Source organism: Plectropomus leopardus, chromosome 3 (genome assembly GCF_026936395.1).
Source record: "Plectropomus leopardus strain MGB_pleo_1.0 chromosome 3, ASM2693639v1, whole genome shotgun sequence".
NCBI classification, from domain to species: Eukaryota; Metazoa; Chordata; class Actinopteri; order Perciformes; family Serranidae; genus Plectropomus; species Plectropomus leopardus.
In genome coordinates, this window is record NC_142178.1 from 4,085,331 (window position 1) to 4,103,922 (window position 18,592).

General features: G+C 41.0%; 1 protein-coding gene across 1 annotated transcript; it reads left to right on the forward strand.

The window, feature by feature from the left end:
• Positions 1 to 1,169: 1,169 nt before the first annotated feature.
• ptpn9b (protein tyrosine phosphatase non-receptor type 9b) lies at positions 1,170 to 18,074 on the forward strand. The gene is made up of 13 exons (XM_042485448.2): positions 1,170 to 1,246; positions 4,834 to 4,977; positions 6,718 to 6,807; positions 7,062 to 7,186; positions 7,357 to 7,462; positions 7,591 to 7,701; positions 8,923 to 9,818; positions 10,501 to 10,597; positions 11,416 to 11,485; positions 12,531 to 12,609; positions 12,754 to 12,904; positions 13,222 to 13,429; positions 15,335 to 18,074. Exons 1-13 carry the CDS (start codon positions 1,214 to 1,216, stop codon positions 15,556 to 15,558), a joined length of 2,334 nt encoding a protein of 777 aa, XP_042341382.2. The 5' UTR covers positions 1,170 to 1,213; the 3' UTR covers positions 15,559 to 18,074.
• The last annotated feature ends 518 nt before the right edge of the window (positions 18,075 to 18,592 follow it).

Genomic DNA, 18,592 nt, shown 5'->3' on the forward strand with positions numbered 1-18,592 from the left:
GTTCGTTGGAACACATGTATGGTAACTAAGGTTCCTTTGCACACTCTGTCTTCTACGGCTACTACCACTATTACAGCGATTACAACTACAGTTACCACTACTAGCAGTCATACTAATTTTAATAATACTTCTAGTAATAAAATTGGTAGTCTTTCGATTCAGTGTTTGGATGAATTAAATGTTTAATCTTTGTAGTTAAATAAAGGTGGTAAGCACTGTCTCGATGCTCTGTGTGGTGCTTAATTGGACGAATAATGGTTTTATACAATAAATTAAAAAATAAAAATAGTATTAAGATTATAATCTTCCAAAATCGAAATCATAAAATGTATGGAAAAATATGCCACAGTTTACAAATTAACCATGGGGGGAAAAATGTATGGCTGGGGGACTGTTTATTACTTTTAAACGGAAGGTTGGTGGGGGGGGGGGGTTGCAACGGGAAAGGCACCACAAATAACTAAGCACTGGGGATGGAATTGTGTTATTTGAAATTAGGCTTATGGGAGGGACATGCAATTTTAAATGGTTGTATTTCGTATGTATTTTAAATACCCTCAAATAAGCAAGTGTAAAGAATGTTTTCTTTAAAATCTTCAAAATCACACCATTTTTCATGGCCAGAAACTACGAAATATGGTATGGTGAAGGAAGTGGTGGATGAGGTAGTATGAGGTAGCAGGAGGAAGTATAGTACAGACAATCTCAAAAAAAGGGGAAAAAAAAAAGCTTAAGTACTGTAATAAAGTATTACTTTGTTGCATTACTAGGTGAAGGGAAGGTCATGCGTTTCCCCAAGCCACTCAGGGAGACTTAAGGAAAAATATTTGTGGCTTGTGGTGAGGGTGGTGATATGGAAAACAAACAAACAAATGTTGTCACGCACATCAGCCGCCCCCTCCTCTGTCAAGTCAAGAACAGTCCCTGACATCGAGAAATAAAGTTATGAATTGTCAGAAGCTGTAAAGATTTTGAACTTTTAGTGGTAATATGCGATGATAATTCGAGTGTATTCGTGTAAGCAGGGAAATTTAAAATATATACCGTTTTTGGAATAAATGTGAATGGTAACATGAGTAAACGCCGTTTATGAATCATCAGTGTACATTGATAAGTGAATGCATGTGGGCGGGGCTTCGCTCCGGTCTCGGGGTGTAGGGCGTGAGCTAGCGGCTGGTGGGCGCGCCCGCTGCGACGTTGCGGAGGCTTCAAGATGGCGGAAGCCCTGACAACTCAGGAGCAGCTGGTAAGGGTGTCTTTACGGATTTTTTTCCTCACCCCCCCTTCATGTCCAGCGTGAACGCATGTCATTTTCTGCTTCTTCTCTAGCCGGCGGGTATTTAAATATATTTTGTCCGGGTGATTGTCCTTAGAAACGGTGTGTTGTAGTAAATAGCCCTGGCCCGTTCGCTTTCTCCGGAGCCGACTGACTCCGGTGTGACTGACAGCAGTTAGCATGTGTGTTAGCATGATGGCGTTTGCCAGTAGTAGTAGTAGTGGGGACCACTTAACCGGCTGTGTATCCAGTATACTCGCCCCTCTGGTAACCCAGCTTTACATGGGCCACATTAAAAGGTTCATACCCTTAATGTTAACACACGACACTTAGTTCCCTGTAGCTTGCCCCATACATGTGGCTTTTAGTGTGTTAAACGTGACCGTTAGCAATCCAGCTGCCACATGTAACCTAGCCACTGGCTAATGCTAATAGCTATTGTTGACTTGCAGGGAATTTCCTCGACAGCCATCTCGCTATGTGTTGAAAATCACATTGCACCAAGTGTGAAGTTTAAAAAGGACCAAATGATACTTGCTTAAAGTGTTGGTTATCATAATATATCATGACATAGATTAAGACAGACCAATATCATCACTCTCATCGCACAACGCGAGTGTTTGCTATGAGCCCGCTAGCTCGCAATGTCCTGCCTATCAGATTTACGGTCGCGAATTCACAGAAGTGATCTTCCAGTTCTTAGCATTGTTATTGCCATCTCTTTCTAGTAAAAGGGGTGGGCCTGGCTCTGATAGCAAACACAAGATGTCACGCAGCAATTCCAATGACAGCTTCATTTCATACCTTTCATACCATAGCTACTTGATTTTATCGTTTTCAGCCATTCCTAATGTTAATTGATCTGTGAGCAGGGCATGCTTGTACTGCTCCCCAGATATGCCGATGTGTTTCTTGGTTTCCAACATCACTCATCCAGACTTAGTAACGCCAATAGATTAACTGCCCCGAGGACACATACAATTTAAAATCTTCGTTTTAGCTCGCTGCTGAAATCAACGACTTGTTGCCCTTCCTTGGATTAGCCTCACCAAGGCTAGCGACCATACTGGTGATGCTGTTCAGATACTGGCGGTAGCATACAGTGTATCCAAACGGTGTGATTTAGAGGTACCTTCTCTGACTTGTGCCCCAAATCAGACAGGTTTATCCCAGTTTACTGTTGCCCGTATACAAGCATGTTTTGGCAACACCAGGATTGATTTAGGAAAAGAAAATGTGATGCAGCAACACAATGGAAGGAACATACCTTCAAGTTACACATTTAAATAAATCAACTGTTGAATGATGATACAATAAACTACCAGTAACTAAATGCTAACTTGAGTAGTGTCAAGAGCACTAGATTGTACATACTGATGAAATTTCAGGGTTTCCCACATACTCATTTTTTTGTGGTAGCCTGCCACAGTTAAATCATCTGCTGCCATGTATCGATTTCTAATTTTAGAGCTGGATTGTTCATTATGAGCACTGCTCATACCATTCAGTTATGCACTACACCACACTGTCGGGGCACAGAGAGTACTCTGGGCACAGATGTAGAAGTAGAAAGGCAGGTTCAGTGCTAGTGAAACTTAACCATTCATTTGACTGGGTCTAAAAGTTTGTATTTGCTCGCCATTCTGTAGTAGCTCTTCTCATCCATCAATCTGATCTGATCAGTTCTGACCAGATCTACAGATCAGTTATCCACCCAGTGACTCAAACTCCTCAGGTTGCTGCTGAGGAAAAAGAAAACCTTATAGTGTTAGGCCTGCTCTGTGTTCATAGACCCACCAACATATCCAAATTTTAGAGAGGAAGATGTTATTGTAACTTCAATATATGTACAATCGCAACATTGTGCTCAGACTGCCCAACAGTCTTTTTCAGTCCAGGTATTGTGACTGGATAAATGACCAAATATACATTATTTTTGTGAAGACTCATTATTGTCCTGATGAAATGATTCTAAACATGTATGTTATAGTTTCCCATAGTGTTAAAAACCATTGATGTGCCCCCTTTCCTGACATCATAAAAGAAAATATATATTTTCCCATTGTGGTTGATAAATAACCAGCTTCTAACTATTGCTAGTTAGACTGCGTAAAATGCTGGACCAGGTATCAGCGACCCTATTTGTTGTTAGACTGCAGACTATTAGACCCAGCAGCACATTTAATGGTTAGGTTCCACTGTCCTTGGCATTCTGCTGCTCTGTCTGTGCCCAGATGTGCTCCATGGTGCAGTCAATAACCGAACAAACCTAACAGATATAAACATACCTGTGTGTGTGTGTGTGTGTGTGTGTGTGTGTGTGTTTGTGGGCAGATGTTTTAATCATGGTGGGCGGCCGCAAATAAATGAGTCTGTGGGAAACTCTGGGCAAGTACATGATGCACCAATCGAATACCACATAATTTATGAATACACCGTGAAGATGTGTCACACCCAGATAAAACAAAAAATTCCCAGAAATCAGTTCTTGTTCCCTGATCTAAAACAGCATCCTCCACAGCAAGTTGATCCCACTGGCAACGTTTTTTTTTTTTTTTTTTTTTAGATTTCTGGGAAATAGTGGAACATAGCCGTTAGCAAAATGCCAGGAATTTGGCAATATTTTACACTGGAGAAAATAGAGATCTATGGCATTCATTCTTTGTATTCATTCATGTGTTACTTAGGTTTTAACCTGAGCTGAGCTTTGCAATGCAACAATCGTAGCATTCATTTCTCATTCACGTACAAAGCTAATAGTGTATAGCTGTTCTTTTGTTAAAGCAGTGGTATTGGGTCCAGCCAGTATTCAAATTCAGGTATCAGAATTGGTAATGGGAAGGTAAAACATCTCCAACACATTTTCAAAAGAAAACAAGGGTGCTGTTAATTTCACACTGCAATGCCATGTATTTAATGAGTGTGTCTATATTTTTACCATAACAAAATTGAGCATGAGACTTGATGCATCAGGGTCTGAGTGCATCTTTTTCTGCCATCATAGAGAAACCCTGATCAGTATTTCACTTGACATCTGCTTTCTTCTTTTTTGTCCCAAGAGAGGGTAGATGTGAGTTTTGTACATATTTCACCAGTTAATCTGATGCACCCATTCATAGACTCTCCTTGTGCTGGTTACATTTTTGGATGACAGATGCAGCTCACTTGAGTGACAACGAGCTGACTGTTGTCTCTTGGCATTCGAGTGCTCTCATCCTCGGCATCTTCCAGGGGCACAGCCTGCTGCTGCCATCTGTATCACACATTTTTGTAACTTTGGCAGGGAAGGAGCTACAAAGCTATGTGGGCTGACAGACTTATACATTCTCTTTGTCATTTCAGTTGTCATCTTCTCTCCTTTTTTTTTAATTTTTTTTTTTTTACTACTGCTCTACTTACTGAATTCCAAGCTTTTGATGTATTTTTTTTACATCAAAAGTTTCTCCTCCTCTGGGTATTCCCCTTCTTCAAAAGGTTTTTTTTCCTGCTTTAATCTCACCTCACACACCAACAACCTCACTCCTTTTCCTCCATCTCCTCTCTCGTGTTTGTCACAGGCTGTGGAGGAGTTCCTGGGTGAGGTGCGTAGCAGGGAGCAGCCTCACAGCGCTGGGCTCGTGTCCCAACCAACAGCTGTAAAGTTTCTTATGGCCCGCAAGTTTGACGTCTCCAGAGCCATCGACCTCTTCCAAGCATACAAGGTACAGCAGTGCTTTGATTGGTGACAAAATGAGATAATTTTTTACTCTTTCTACTAATGCAGGACACCACATGACTTAATCATGGATAAAGGATCTGACCTGACTCTTTCTTAATGTTGTGATTTGAATTGTGAAAGAAAAGCACTGAGGCTTATTTGGTGATGTCTGCAGGAGAAACGTGATGTGTTCCAATGATTACAAACTTTGCTTGTTTGTAAATGAAGTAACCAGACCTATCCCGTGCTGTGCCAGTGCTGAAGAAAGATCTGGCAGAGCCAATCACAGTTCAGTTCATGGGGAAAAAATGCTTGAGGTTGTTTATATTTCTTTAAACCAATCACAGTCATCTTGGGCGGTGCAAATCCCAGGATTCAGCAACAGCAGCCTTGCAAAATTGTGTTGGAGGGAGATTGTGTTGTTGGACAGGTGTAGGGATGTAACGGTTTCCAGTTATTACGATAACCGCGGTGAAATTCCCTGAGGGTTAGTAACATATTTAACATTTTAATTATCATGGTAACCATGCGTGATCGCCTTGTTTTGAAATAACAGTAAAAACTGTCGACGGCGTCCCAAATTAACACCAGCTGAGTGCCAAATGTGATAAAATCTCTGGAGGTTATTCGCAACATTGGGGATTATCGTGAAAATTTTGGTCACGATAATCGTGATATGAAAATTTAATATTGTTACATCTCTAGACAGGTGAATTTTGGCGTTACGGTAACATGCAGTAAGCATGTTTCCATCTGATTTAGGTGGCCAATGACAGGTTTTAGGCTGAATTTATACCAAATCTAGCATTGCAGAGATTAACTGCATGGATCTGTAGAATTCGGTTTCTCTTTCACTACTGTAGTCTTTTTCTTGCCACAAAAAACACATCTGTGCGCACACACACACTAAGGAAGTGCTTTAAGGACAGTACACACAATCTGTCTATACATATGATTCTGGTGTGATCATCAGATCGTCATCAGATCATCAGATCCATGATGGTCCACTGCAGCGTGACGTCGGGTTGTATGTCTCCAGAAAGGTTATTCTTTTTCAACTTTTCACCACAGCTCCGCTAGTTGCTTTTTTTATTTCTCCAGCCCACCTTATGACCACACCAAAGCAGCCTCGATGCACTATCCACATAAAAATAAGTGAGAGGAGTGGTATTTTTGCCGCAACCCCAGATTTGGTGTGAATGCACTTAAACCCATTCTTCATCCTGGGAGCCAGACAAGTAATTGTAAGGAATGAGAAACAATGTAAAAATGTGGATATCTGACCGATGGCCCTTTATGATATGTCGACAGCTCCCCACCAGCACAGAAAACATGCTTGCAAATTCTAACCATGTCCCGGTACAACAAGTTGTGATTCCGTTCTGAGTAACAAGGTTGTCATTTAAAAGTGAATAGCAGTGTGCTGTGAGTGTGAGAAAGTCAGACCACTGAGGTGCGCAAGAGGTTGAATGAAAAACAATAAAAAATGCCAGCAACAAACATGACCTTGTTCTTAAAACTGTGTCGAGAGGTGCTGCATTTTTTTAAGGCAGCACTTTGTAGTTATGCTATATTGTGGGCACAAATAACATGAACATTGAAAGCACAATTCTCAACAAAAATAAAAGTGTTGTCCGCCACTTGAAATTTCACATAAATTATTTTTTCTGTTTGCATACTCTTAAGCTGCAAGCGAATGACTTTCCCCTTCTCTCTTGTCTCTGTCATCATCTATCAAAATTAGAACACAAGAATCAAAGAGGGCATCATCAATATCAACCCTGACGAGGAGCCCCTCCGCTCTGAGCTGCTGAGTGGCAAATTCACAGTCCTGGTGAGTGTGAAGTAATTGTGAGCAACACTTCAAGATAGACAGGAAATGGTGCACATGCTGGTCATTTTAGAAGAGTTTTGTGTGTATTTCAGTCTGGTCATGCGCGCCTGCTTTTGTTTCTCCATATGAACGGAGATGGAGTAAAAGATGAAAATGTGTCTGTTCATAATTGGGATATATGGTGGCCTCTTTTGACAGATGGCCAAGAATGAGTTAGCATTGATGTGTATGATAACCCGTTAATGTTCCTTCAGCCCGGTCGTGATGCAAAGGGTGCCGCTCTAGCACTCTTCACTGCTCGTCTCCATCGGCCAGATGTCACTACCCACAAAGCTGTGCTGCAGGCCATCATCTATCAGCTGGACAAAGCCATAGAGAAGTGATGCCCTTATGCTTTATACCCTAATAGTTATATGTACAACTTGAGTATTGCCTTATTTCTAAGTTTCTGTCTGGTATATTTTATAAAATAACAAATATTTCTTATGACGAGCTTCTTTTGAACCTCTTCTGCTTTTTAATTTGAAAATCTTGCACATTTCTCTGTAGTCCACAAACTCAAAGAGACGGACTCATATTTATCTACGACATGACCAACTCCAGCTATGGCAACTTTGACTATGAGCTCTGTGTCAAGATCCTCAATTTGCTCAAGGTAAATACACGGGAACATCATCCATTGCTCTTTTATCTGCCTGCCTTCAAGTTTTCGGAGTCAACACTGTCGCTCTAAAATTGAAAACCTTTCTCATCATTTGTCTATCTGATGTGTGTATTTCCCAGGGGGCGTTTCCGGCTCGACTAAAATGTGTCTTCATCGTGTCGTCGCCTCTTTGGTTTCGAGCACCTTTCGCGGTCCTCCGCTTATTTGTGCGCGAAAAGCTGAGAGAACGGGTATGTATGTCTGTTTTCAGTTGTTCTCTATCAGAATTGTAAAATTCTTGGCTGATACAGATGGGTTTTTTGTGATTGCTGTTTATTTTGTTGTTATTTATTCGCACTTTTGTAGCAGGGAAAAAATGAAATCTTCATTATAAAAAAAACCAAACAATTTTAAAGTCATTCAGCCCTTCATTACACTACCTTTGAATGAGCACTGATTCCACCATACAAATTTATTAATCAACCTTACTGAAGCCTTCTTTCACTCTCTTCCCATTAACATTAATATCTCTGTAAAGCTGGATGCATGAGATTGACTTTATTTAACCCAGAGGCTAATTTTAGCCGTCATGCAGTTCCAGCAAGGGCTCCAGTGTGATCATATCCCTTTCATATACATCGAATTGTAGTGTCTTTTTGGAGACTAAATCCACAATGGTAAATCTAACAAATGTCTTCTGTTATTGTGAAACATGAGAAGTGAAAAATGTCCAATCCGACTTGATGTAAAACACTGCACTCCTCACTGTCACTTTTTTTACCAAGCCATCCAATCACGGTGGAGGAGGGGCGGGACACAATCACAAAGGCCAAACGTTACATAACTCAACATGTACAAGTGCTGAACAACAACAGTTGGTGAATTTTAGCTGAAAAAAACATACCGCTGCAAACATGTCCTTATTAAACACTAACAACAGCAATTGTCAGACCAATTAAAATTTGGTAGGACACGAGCATAATGACTAATCAACTGACCACAAAGTGCCGCCTGATTAGTTTCAGCCTCTGGCTGCTAACATAATCTGGCTCTCCTAATAATCCTGTCTGGCTCTGACTATTTCAACGCGGATTTGTTGTACACAATGTAGCATTATAATGTAAGAAGAAGGTGCGTTCCCTGACACGCCAAGAGTGAGTTTACTGTATCCTGTCATCCTAAAATCGTCCTGGGTAAGATCTCTGTCCATCCCAAAAATGTTTTCTATTGTCCCTGGGAACATGGGAAACCTTGCATTTAAGTCTTTCCTAGAATTGACGTGACCCAACAGAAAAACATCCGGCACTGTCATCTGTTAATGTCATCTTATTCTCCAATGGTAGTAAACACAGCGAATATTTGCAGATAAGCAGTTGATAAATTGGTGTATCCCTAGTGTTACATCACAGTGTTTAAGATGCTTGATTGTCATCTGTCACTTAAATTCTGTTTTCTTTCTTCTCCGTCCCCAGGTGTGCACAGTGAAAGCTCATGAGTTGGCCAGTCACATCCCAGTCTCCTCCCTCCCCGAACACCTGGGTGGGACGTCCCAGTATAGCCACGTGGCTTGGATCCAGTCCTGTGTTAACACACACACAAACACTGTTCAGGGTGACACACAAGAACACGACACACACGACTGTGTGGGCAGCCTGCTGCGCTCCTACAGCTTAGAGTGCAGCAACACAAGCGCAGGCGCTACACTGTCCCACACCCACATAAACACACAGTTAGGTTCCGAGCTAGCCGTGGCTAACTCAAACTGCTATGACGATAGCAATGCTAACCCACACAATCACTGCGGTGTCGGGGATGGCAGGACTCGAGGCCAAGGACAGTACCAGCAGAGCCCACAGTCTGCAAACAGGCTGCAGGGTAACCACCAACACTGGAACGGCTCAGCAGTGAGCGGGGCCAACGTGGCCGTGAGCGGCTCGAGCCCCAACGCTAACATGAATGGCCGTGGCCGCCAAGCCCCTCCCCAGTCAGACACGCCCCCTGACACACCGCTCTCCCACAAAGACGACGGAGATGCAGTGGATGGAAAGGCCACAGACTCTCAGAATGACGATGTAAAAGAGGAGGATGAGGACGATGGTGAGGGAGAGGACGGGGTGCCTCCGCTGCCTCAGAAATCTTTGCCCCGCCCCCCTCACCATCCTTCCTCCCAGTCCCCACCCCTGTCTTCATCATGGGGTCCTGATGATGAGGACAGCTGCATGGAGGTTTCTGTTCACATGCCAGAGCAGGGAGGCATGACGGTGCACGATCTGGTGGAATACGTGAAGAGAAAGAAGAAGAAGGGGATTTACCAGGAGTACGAGGAGATCCGGAAGGAGCCTCCAGCGGGCACCTTTGACTACTCCAAGTAAGAGATGAACATTTATATTCTCTCCATTGGGCTTCTTTTTCTCCTCTTGTGTGCATTTGTCTCAGTCTCTCTGTACCAAGGTGAAGGAAAATGATGTGACAGACACACATCAATCCACTATTTAACATTACATAGGGTTCCTGCAGAACCTTAACAAGTCTTCAAAAGAACTGAATTCATTAATCCAAAAAAGGCCATAATTTGTATTAAAATGACTTAAATTAATCTGTCAAAAGTCTTAAAAATTCTCAGACATTGAAGAAGAATTTTATGGATACATTTTATTATTAAATAATTTAATAAATTCCTTTTCTTAAACTTGTCATAGTTGGAATCCAAGCAGTAAAATCTCATATGCAGATTCAGTAACACAAAATTACCCAGAAAACAAGCCAGAAATGCCCCATATTTTCCACTTCTGTTGGTTAACCAAATAAATACTTATATGATAATAAAACACTAAAAAGAGTTGTTTTTCCAAAATTTGACGTAGATAATCTAACTGTTTTTACTGGACAAAAAAGCCATTGTTTTATGTTACAGTAAACATTAACAGAAAATTGGTCTTATACTTAGCTCCGAGTGGCATAATAAAAAGTCTTAAAAAGTCTTAAATCTACCTTGCTGTAAGCTGCAGGAACCCTGGTTACATCAAGTGTTTTCAATTCTGCCTTCACAGAAAACTGTCCAATCAGATAAAGAACAGGTACAGTGATGTTCTCTGCCTGGACCAGTCACGGGTGCGGCTCTGCCAGCTCTGTGATGACGAGGACGAGGTAATGAAAAATTCATTAAATTTCATCTCTCTCTCTCTCTCTCTCTCTCTCTCTCTCTCTCTCTCTCTCTCTCTCTTTCTTTTTTTCTCTCTCTTGTATTAATGATTTATTTCATTCACAAATGTTCTGTAGTCAGTCATGAGGCCTCTGTGCCACCTTCACATAAGAAGTTTATATAGTCTAATGTTATATTGCATGCATTTAGTGGAGGGTGCTGAGATGATTGCAGAGGATTGGCTGTAGACCAAAATGCGAAAATTGAAATCGCAATAACCGTTAAAAACACTAACATTTGCACTCTGACATTTAGGTTTGGTCTTTGCGATGTCTTCCCCTTTTCTAACTACCAGATTTGTGTGATAAGATGGAAAGCGGAATGCTTGACTGTATAATACACAGCGGGTTTCATGTGGCTAAATAAGGAAATGCTTGTTTTTTGGCAACCTTGGTCTTACTTCTGTAAAATGAGTACAATGTTATCATAACTGATGTTAATAATGGCCAAAACTATGAACCCGAAACCAGGTTATAAAAGTCCTTCAGACAAAATAAAAAAAGGTGGAATAACTGTAGAACAAATGTTGGCAACTAAGTGAATCTCATTAATGGAAGATTGACTTAAACAGCTGTGGATTCATATTGTTTTATGTGTATATTAACATTTTTATGTGACTCCAGTCTACAGTTTTAACCATGTATCACAGCGAAGCAACTGGCCTAAAAAAGTCAGTAGTACTGTTTTTTGTTCTCCTACAGGAGGCAGCAGATACTAGCTCCAACCAGCGAGCCTCACCCGTTTTCTCCTGTGTGTTTTGCAGACATCAGATTACATTAATGCCAGTTTCATGGACGGGTACAAGAGGAGCAACGCCTACATAGCAACTCAGGGTGAGCAAATGACACAAACTACGGCCCCATGTCTCATGATCGTCATGTAGTCCTTCATGCAATTTACACTTTTTCTGCTCCAAATTAGGGGTGTTTCTAATGACTAATTTCCCTGTCTGGAGTTTAGACTAAGACAAGTTGACAAGTGCAGAAGTAAGAAAACTTGAACAAAATGTAATCTATAGACAGTTGACAACAAAACATTGGAAATAGCGTCCGTTAATGCAGCAGCGGACAGGAAGTAAACAGTAACCAAAGCAGTTGCTCTGGCAAAAGAATAGTCATGAAACTGTCCATATGATTAAACTTTGCCTACAAAAAATACTGCAATTGAAATCGTTAATCACATTTTTCTGTTACCAAATTTGAAATGCCACTGAAACATTTGGCCTGTTGCACTATACATTATAAACGTCGGACATTAACAAAAACTGAATAAATCCAAGTTTACGGATAGTAGGTATTTATTTACACTGCTGTGCATTTAACGTCCCAAATTGTCTCTATTCAACACACACACACACACACACACACACACACACACACACACACACACGTGGCATCTCTCTTACGCACGTGACACACACACACACACACACATCAAGGTTTCGTAGGATATCCCATACAACAAACTAATGACACACAGCCAGTTGAAATTGTGTGTGAAGGCCTGGACTTACTTCCATCTCCACGGACAGCTTCAGACATGTACCAGTCATGCAGACACACACACACACACACACACACACACACACAGAGCACACGTGTGTGTTTGTGCCTGTGTGTCTAAAGTAGAGAGAGGGAGAGCCAATGATGATTAGAGTAGCTAGTCCTGCTTTAGACTGATCCAGACTACTTCTGTCGTCCTGTGGTTATCTTAGAAATAACGTTAACTGTTTAGTATTTAATGCTAACTAACAAGGAGAGCAACATTTAATCTACCAGTTGGCTAGCTGCGCACATTCATACCCAAAAACCCCACTCAGCCCTCAGTAGGGTACAGTTCAGGTGTTACCATGATCTAACAGATTTTTGTGTCTTTTAGGTCCTCTGCCAAAAACTTTTGGTGACTTCTGGCGCATGGTGTGGGAACAGATGGTACTTATCATTGTCATGACCACCAGGTGAGACTCTTTTTACATCTGAGTTTTGAAGTCAGTTATGTGTTAGATGTACAAAAGGTGTTTGTTTACAGAAAGGCTTGTCCAACGTATTCTCGATTGTCTGACGATGAGATTTAAAAAAAAGTATCCTTCTGTGTGCCTCAGGGTGGTGGAGCGAGGGCGGGTCAAGTGCGGTCAATACTGGCCTCTTGAGGAGGGCAGGACTGAGCAGCACGGATACTTCTTGGTCAGGAACACACACATCCAGGTGTTTCAGGACTTCAAACTCTCCCATCTTGAACTTTATAACACACAGGTAAGTGACAGTATATTAGTGCATTACGTTACAGTACTTTTTTTAACTAGGTCTGTTAATTTGGGATAATAAAATGACCTTAAAAGTTATCGTTATTGGCCTCAGAGGTGATAGACATTTTGATGAAAGAGAACCGAATATGTCATTGCTGACACAGGATTGAGCGGTTGCTTTTGTCAGAGGATTCTTTTTTGTTTTAGAAATGTCACCATTTCATGTCATTTGACACATGGCATGCTTGTACATACTGTTTCAACAGAAAGACTCTTGATATCTTTCTCTCTGCTCTTCTCCAAACCTCTGTGACGTGTCATTAGTCCGGAGAGAAACGGGAGGTGTGTCACTACCTCTATGTGAGCTGGCCGGATTTCGGGGTACCCAAAAGTGCTTCTGCTATGTTGGACTTCCGTGAGCATGTACTTCAGAGGAGGGAGGCTGCAGTTCGGAGCCTGGGCTCCAGTTGGACGGGGCCTCCAGGGGGCCCCCCTGTGGTTGTGCACTGCAGTGCCGGCATTGGCCGCACAGGTAAATGCATGCACCGTTGTGCAGTTCAAATATACTTTTACTGGCAACTATAAGTTGATGCTAGAATGGATCGTCTGGAGGGAGGGGGGGTTGGATCCCCACTGCATGTCATCAGATGCTCATAGCAAAATCAACCAATCACAGCAGCGTGTAGTCTCTGGCAGATTTTTTGGTTTATCTGTCTCATAGACTGTTTCTAATATTATATGTGTCTTTACATACAGTCTATGATCTGTCTGCATCATTCCCATTCATAAGTGTGATAAGAGTTAGAGTCTTTTCTTGAAGAGGTAGAGAAAGAGTTTATTCCTCACAGTGTGGAGCAGCATCACACTGACAAAAGTGAAGAAATTAAATGATTTCTAGCTAACGTTAGATATAAGCCAGGAACGGCACTTTAGCTACAGTGCTGCAGGTTAACTTTAGGTTATCTGACTGCACAGTTATCAGAAATCTGATAACTGTGCTGAGTTAAATCTCCACGAAAAGTGACTAATTTAATGTCAAATAAATCTATTGTAGTAGAAAGAACAATATTTCCCACTGACATGTAATGAAGTAGAAGTATATAGTAGTCTGATGGAGTTACCCAAATAAGGCTGCCTCTGATTATAACTAACAAGCTAGATTACCTGAGTAAATATCTACCACTATCATTATTTTACGAGGCAGCGACGCTCATCATTGTGTCATCAGTAACTCGTACATACACTACACTCAACTCTCCATATCATTTCTCTTTCAGCTTCAACTGAACAAATTACCGAAGTGGTTAAACAAATGTATGTTTTGTGAAACGCTGATGCAACCACATTTGAGCCGATTTAGAAAAAGCTCTGGACATTCAGACTGAATATTTAAATATTTGATTTGTGCATGTGCAGTCTGTGTAATTACTATATGGCTCGGTGCAGTCAGATAAAGCTGAAGTCCTCCAAAATCTGCCAGAAACTACACACTGCTATGATTGGTTGACTCGGCTTTTGTAGGACTGGGTTTTTTTTAAAACTTTATTGCCAACGACAATGAACAGGCAATCAACACCATGTGAGTGGGCTTTATCTGACATGAATATGCATGTGAATGAGGATTCACCATACAACATTAGATGACACACAGCTGCCCATGTATACACCTTCCATGCACATATGTAAGTAATTTCTTACAAAACTGTTTTCTTCCTTTAACAAAAAAACATCCACTTTGAGTCCAGGATGAACTGAGTAGATTTTGTTGTTCAAAGGTCTCGGTAACGTTTTTGGGCATAACTCTTGTATTCATGCACTAGTTATGCCAAACTTTTACACAAATGTCTAATAAGATAAAATGTTAATATGTCATATCTCAAAGGTCAACTTCACTGTGGCGTGATAATGCTCTGCAAAAACACTTTACTGGCCATTATTCAACGTTTGGTCAGATAGTGAATTGGTGACACTAATCTTGTTTCAACACTGATACTGTGCTGACTGCTTAGATCTAATGTGCTGCCGGGAGGAGGATGATTGTGAAGCATCAGTGTTTCATCATTTCTAGCTTTTTATGCAGCATCATCCATACATTTTTGGGGCACTGTCTACTGTCATGGCTACATATGTGTGTGGACAGACGCAGATTCTAACTGCAACCTGACAGGTTCACGGCGGCGTACAGCTGCATGGCAGGAATTTTAGTTCATTTGGTTGGTTACCCAAAAAAAGCATTTAGGTTTGATACCCAGCCTACAACACACTCGGTTAGCCCGTTGTAGAGTTTTGGATTTTTCTCTGGTGTTGTCTGTATTGTTAAGACTCTTTGTGACCTGTTCTGTGTTTATGTGTGTGTGTGTGCACATGCTCGCAATTGGGTAACTTTTTCTTGTGTTACCTTTCCATCTTCACAATTCTCTCTCTGCTCCCCCACCAGGCACGTTCTGTACACTGGACATCTGCCTCTCCCGGCTGGAGGACATCGCCACAGTAGACATCCGTCAGACGGTGCGGCGGATGCGTACGCAGAGGGCTTTCAGCATCCAGACCTGGGACCAGTACTACTTCTGCTACACCGCAGTCATCGAGTACGCCCAGCGCCATGGGAAACTGAGCCCGGTTCAGTGGTCCGACTCGGACCTAGAGACCGACAGCGAGTGAGGGACACACAGAGGGAGAGAAAAAACAAACGGGATAACTAACCTAAGCCGAAGGAAGGAAAGACGTTTCAGAGCAGAGGAGGGAGAAGACTCTTCTGCCATAACAGAGAAGAGACAAAGGATGGAGATGTTGTTTTGGCTCTTGATGTAATGACACAGACTCCCACAGCTGCTCCTCCTTCACACGAAAGGATCGACGGGAGGAGGTGAAGAGCCGGAGGAGAAAAAAAAATACAGGGAGTGGAGACTGTGCATCGTGATTGAGCAAGCTGTCCTGCCAATTTCCGAGCCCCCCTTTTTATTTAGCAAATTTACGGGGGGACTCGGCCTGCCCTGAACCTGTCTTGTTGACAAGAGAGTTGTACGAGTTGTAGCATTTTTTTATATTGACTTGCACATGAGGAATGACAAACTTGAACTTTCCCCCCTCGAAGCCCTCCAAACCCCAGTCTCTGTTCCTTTTTTTTTTTAATTATTTCTTGTTTCTTTTCAACCCTGAACAAATCTGTGATCACAGATGGAGGGGATGAAAAGGTGAAACTTGAAAATCTTTTTTTTTTTGAGAGAGAGAGGAAATGGCTGAACATGAGCAAATGGTCGTAAGTGAAAGTATTAGCGTATGAGCCATTTAGTCCATTGTCATTATTTTTTTCCCTTTATTTCCCATGTCCTTTTTTTCTATGGTGCATTTTCTACGTGTGTTTCATATTTGTGCATATGTAGACTAACTTTTCAAAGCCAAAGTTCCCTGAATGCTTGGATGTACTCCTTACTGAGATATTATAGACTGAAGCCCGTGTATATTCTTGTAACATACATTTATACATTATTGTGCATAATAACAACCTCTGAAAGAAGTGCAAAAAAAGAAAAAAATACCTAGTTTAATATAATTGACTTAACCGCGAGAAGAAATATCTATGTAGCGAGCCAGGCTATGACAAAATATAGAAAAGAGTTCTGGTATTGAAACTGATATCATTTTTTTTGCAAATCTGCGCGATTTGTCAGGTCTAACATCATCATTACTGTCGGAGCGTTCTGATAAGTAATTTGGCCTTAACTTGATTCACTGCCTCGTCGTTCTCAGACCTAAACCATACCTGAAACTGTAAACTTTGATTTCACCTTTTTTCCCCCCCCCCCTTTTTTTTTTTTTTTTTTTTGAATACCACAACTGTTGTGTTTGTCGAGGCACGTTCAGCCTCGAATAATTGTGCCTTCAAGTTTTTCCTTAGCTTATTGTCTCGCTAGTGTAGTAATAACACCCAAACTAGTGCACTTGAATAGTACACGTCGACTATGTGTCACACAGGACACCCACATTTTGCCTAATACAGTCCTGTACATAGTTAACACTACTTCAGAATAACACAAGAGTAGTGAGTGATCTGGGACTAAGCTCTGGTTTGAGACATGGCTATTCTTTTATCATTTGACCTCAGGGGGTAATTCTAGTGTTTTTTGCCTAGTGTCAAAGATCCGTTTCTGGGTTTGCCTCTGGTAAGTTATCATTTAAGAAAGAAACTATATCAACTTTATTTTGTATTTTTTACTGTATTGTATCCTACTATATTTATGTCTTTGTAAAACCTCTACAATATTGAAATCAGTGAATGTTGGTACGATGCTACGAAGAAGAAGAACAACACAAAAACCAGTTATTGCATTTGATAAGCTGAACAAATCAGATGGGGAGTGAGATATATTTTTTTGTTTTTCACGATGAAAACTTGGTGGAAAAATGTCACTTGCCATCGTATTTTCAGAACTGACTTGTATAAATGGTGATTGTTCGATTCCAGGACAATAACGGGGAAGGGGGTTATTGAATATGTTTTAGACAGCTTATTGTTAAAACTCAGTAACAATTACATTAATGTCTTGTACTGTCTGGTACCCAATGCCAAGGACAAAGCAAAAAAGAGCTATCAAGAAAAAAAAATGCAAAAAAGACAAGTGGCTGCCATTTTTTTGTTCACAAAACCCCAGCTTGGTGTCTATGAGTAAAAAAATAAAATATATATATATATCTATATATTTAGAATGGGTTTATCAGCATGGAAAGCGAGCCTTGAATGTTTTCGGGGTAATGGTGTCCGAGCAATTTAGTCAGGACAGACATGGATATTGTTGGTGAATGTGGACCCTGCATCCCTCAATGCCAAAGGCCCAGGCTCACCCTAAAGAGTTATTTCCTACGACACATCCTCAACAGCCTACTAAGCATGGACCTACCAGTGCAGCCTTGCATCCACGGACACAGAAAGACTTGGGAGCACCTCGGGAACATTACTAATGTACAGACACAAAATGGGAGAAATGAAATGTGTCTTGGTCCCCATGCTACTTTTTTAATTTTGTTGTATGAGAAACAGAGAATGCAACGTGCATTTGTCATTGGTGTTCATTTAATGTTTCTTTCTGTGCTTTAAGTTCTCGTGATTGAATTATGGCCTTTTACATGCTGTCAGCCCGGCTGTTCCATTAAAGCAACGGTATTACTATCTTGAACGAGTACAAGGTGAATGTGACCTCTCTTTTTTTTTTGGTGCTTTGATTGAATGTGCAGCGTGTGCAACAGGTTTTCAAGCAAATCTTTTGATTCAGAGTTGCTTTTTTTTTCAGTCAACGATCGACAAAAATGAGCCAGCTTTAGGCATTTAGGAAAGTCACAAAGCACATTTTCTCAGGTACTACATAAAAGTATAAACTTGAGGTACTTGTACTTTTAGTATTTTCATATAATGCCCCTTTATACCTCCACTCCACTGCATTTCAGAGCGAAAGAGCACATTATTTGCCAATTGTTAGTTACTTTACATATTAATAGTTTACATAAAAAACTTGATAAGATTATATAATACACTCAAAGACTTTGTTTATTTTGTCAGGTTTAGATTTTCAATTATGTCTGAAATTTTAAAATTTTAATACTACTACTATTATTACTACTACTAGTACTACTTCTAGTACTGCTAATGCTAAGTTTCAAGGTACTCAGACATTTCACAAAAGTAAAAAAATAAATAAAA